This window comes from Penaeus monodon, chromosome 21, assembly GCF_015228065.2.
Source record: "Penaeus monodon isolate SGIC_2016 chromosome 21, NSTDA_Pmon_1, whole genome shotgun sequence".
In the NCBI taxonomy this organism is placed as follows: domain Eukaryota; kingdom Metazoa; phylum Arthropoda; class Malacostraca; order Decapoda; family Penaeidae; genus Penaeus; species Penaeus monodon.
The window spans coordinates 8,527,838-8,528,219 of NC_051406.1; the positions used below are offsets into that span (position 1 = coordinate 8,527,838).

The 382-nt window shown below is 36.4% G+C and overlaps 1 protein-coding gene across 1 annotated transcript in view; it reads right to left on the reverse strand.

Moving 5' to 3' along the window:
- LOC119586186 overlaps positions 1–75 on the reverse strand; it is a 5,940-nt gene extending 5,865 nt beyond the window's left edge. Inside the window, exon 1 of the mRNA XM_037934888.1 lies at positions 30–75. Coding sequence (XP_037790816.1) covers positions 30–72 — 43 coding nt within the window. The 5' untranslated portion in view covers positions 73–75. The remainder of the gene's footprint in view (positions 1–29) is intronic.
- Positions 76–382: the final 307 nt, after the last annotated feature.

Genomic DNA, 382 nt, shown 5'->3' on the forward strand with positions numbered 1-382 from the left:
GCATCCACTATTTTCACTTTCACACGTACCTCTCATGGCGGATTCTGCTAATCTTTCTGCAATGAGAAGCATTAATTTCGCGCGCTTTATATACTGACTTATCTGGCCGGAGGTGATAAGTAGCCAAGTGATAACACTGACAAGCAAGATAGATAAGCTCAAGCATTATTTTTTTTCATTATTCTTTTTTTTCCTTGTCATGAAATCAAAGTTTCAAATTTATTTATGTACCAACACGTGCTCATGGAAGTTCATGGAAGTTCATGGAAGTTCATTTTTATTTCTACCTTTTTTTCCGGCTGTGAAGTATCCTCCCAACGGAAAATGGGCATTGCTACATGACAAACTTAAAAATGAAAGAAATGAAAACGAGAATTCCCTT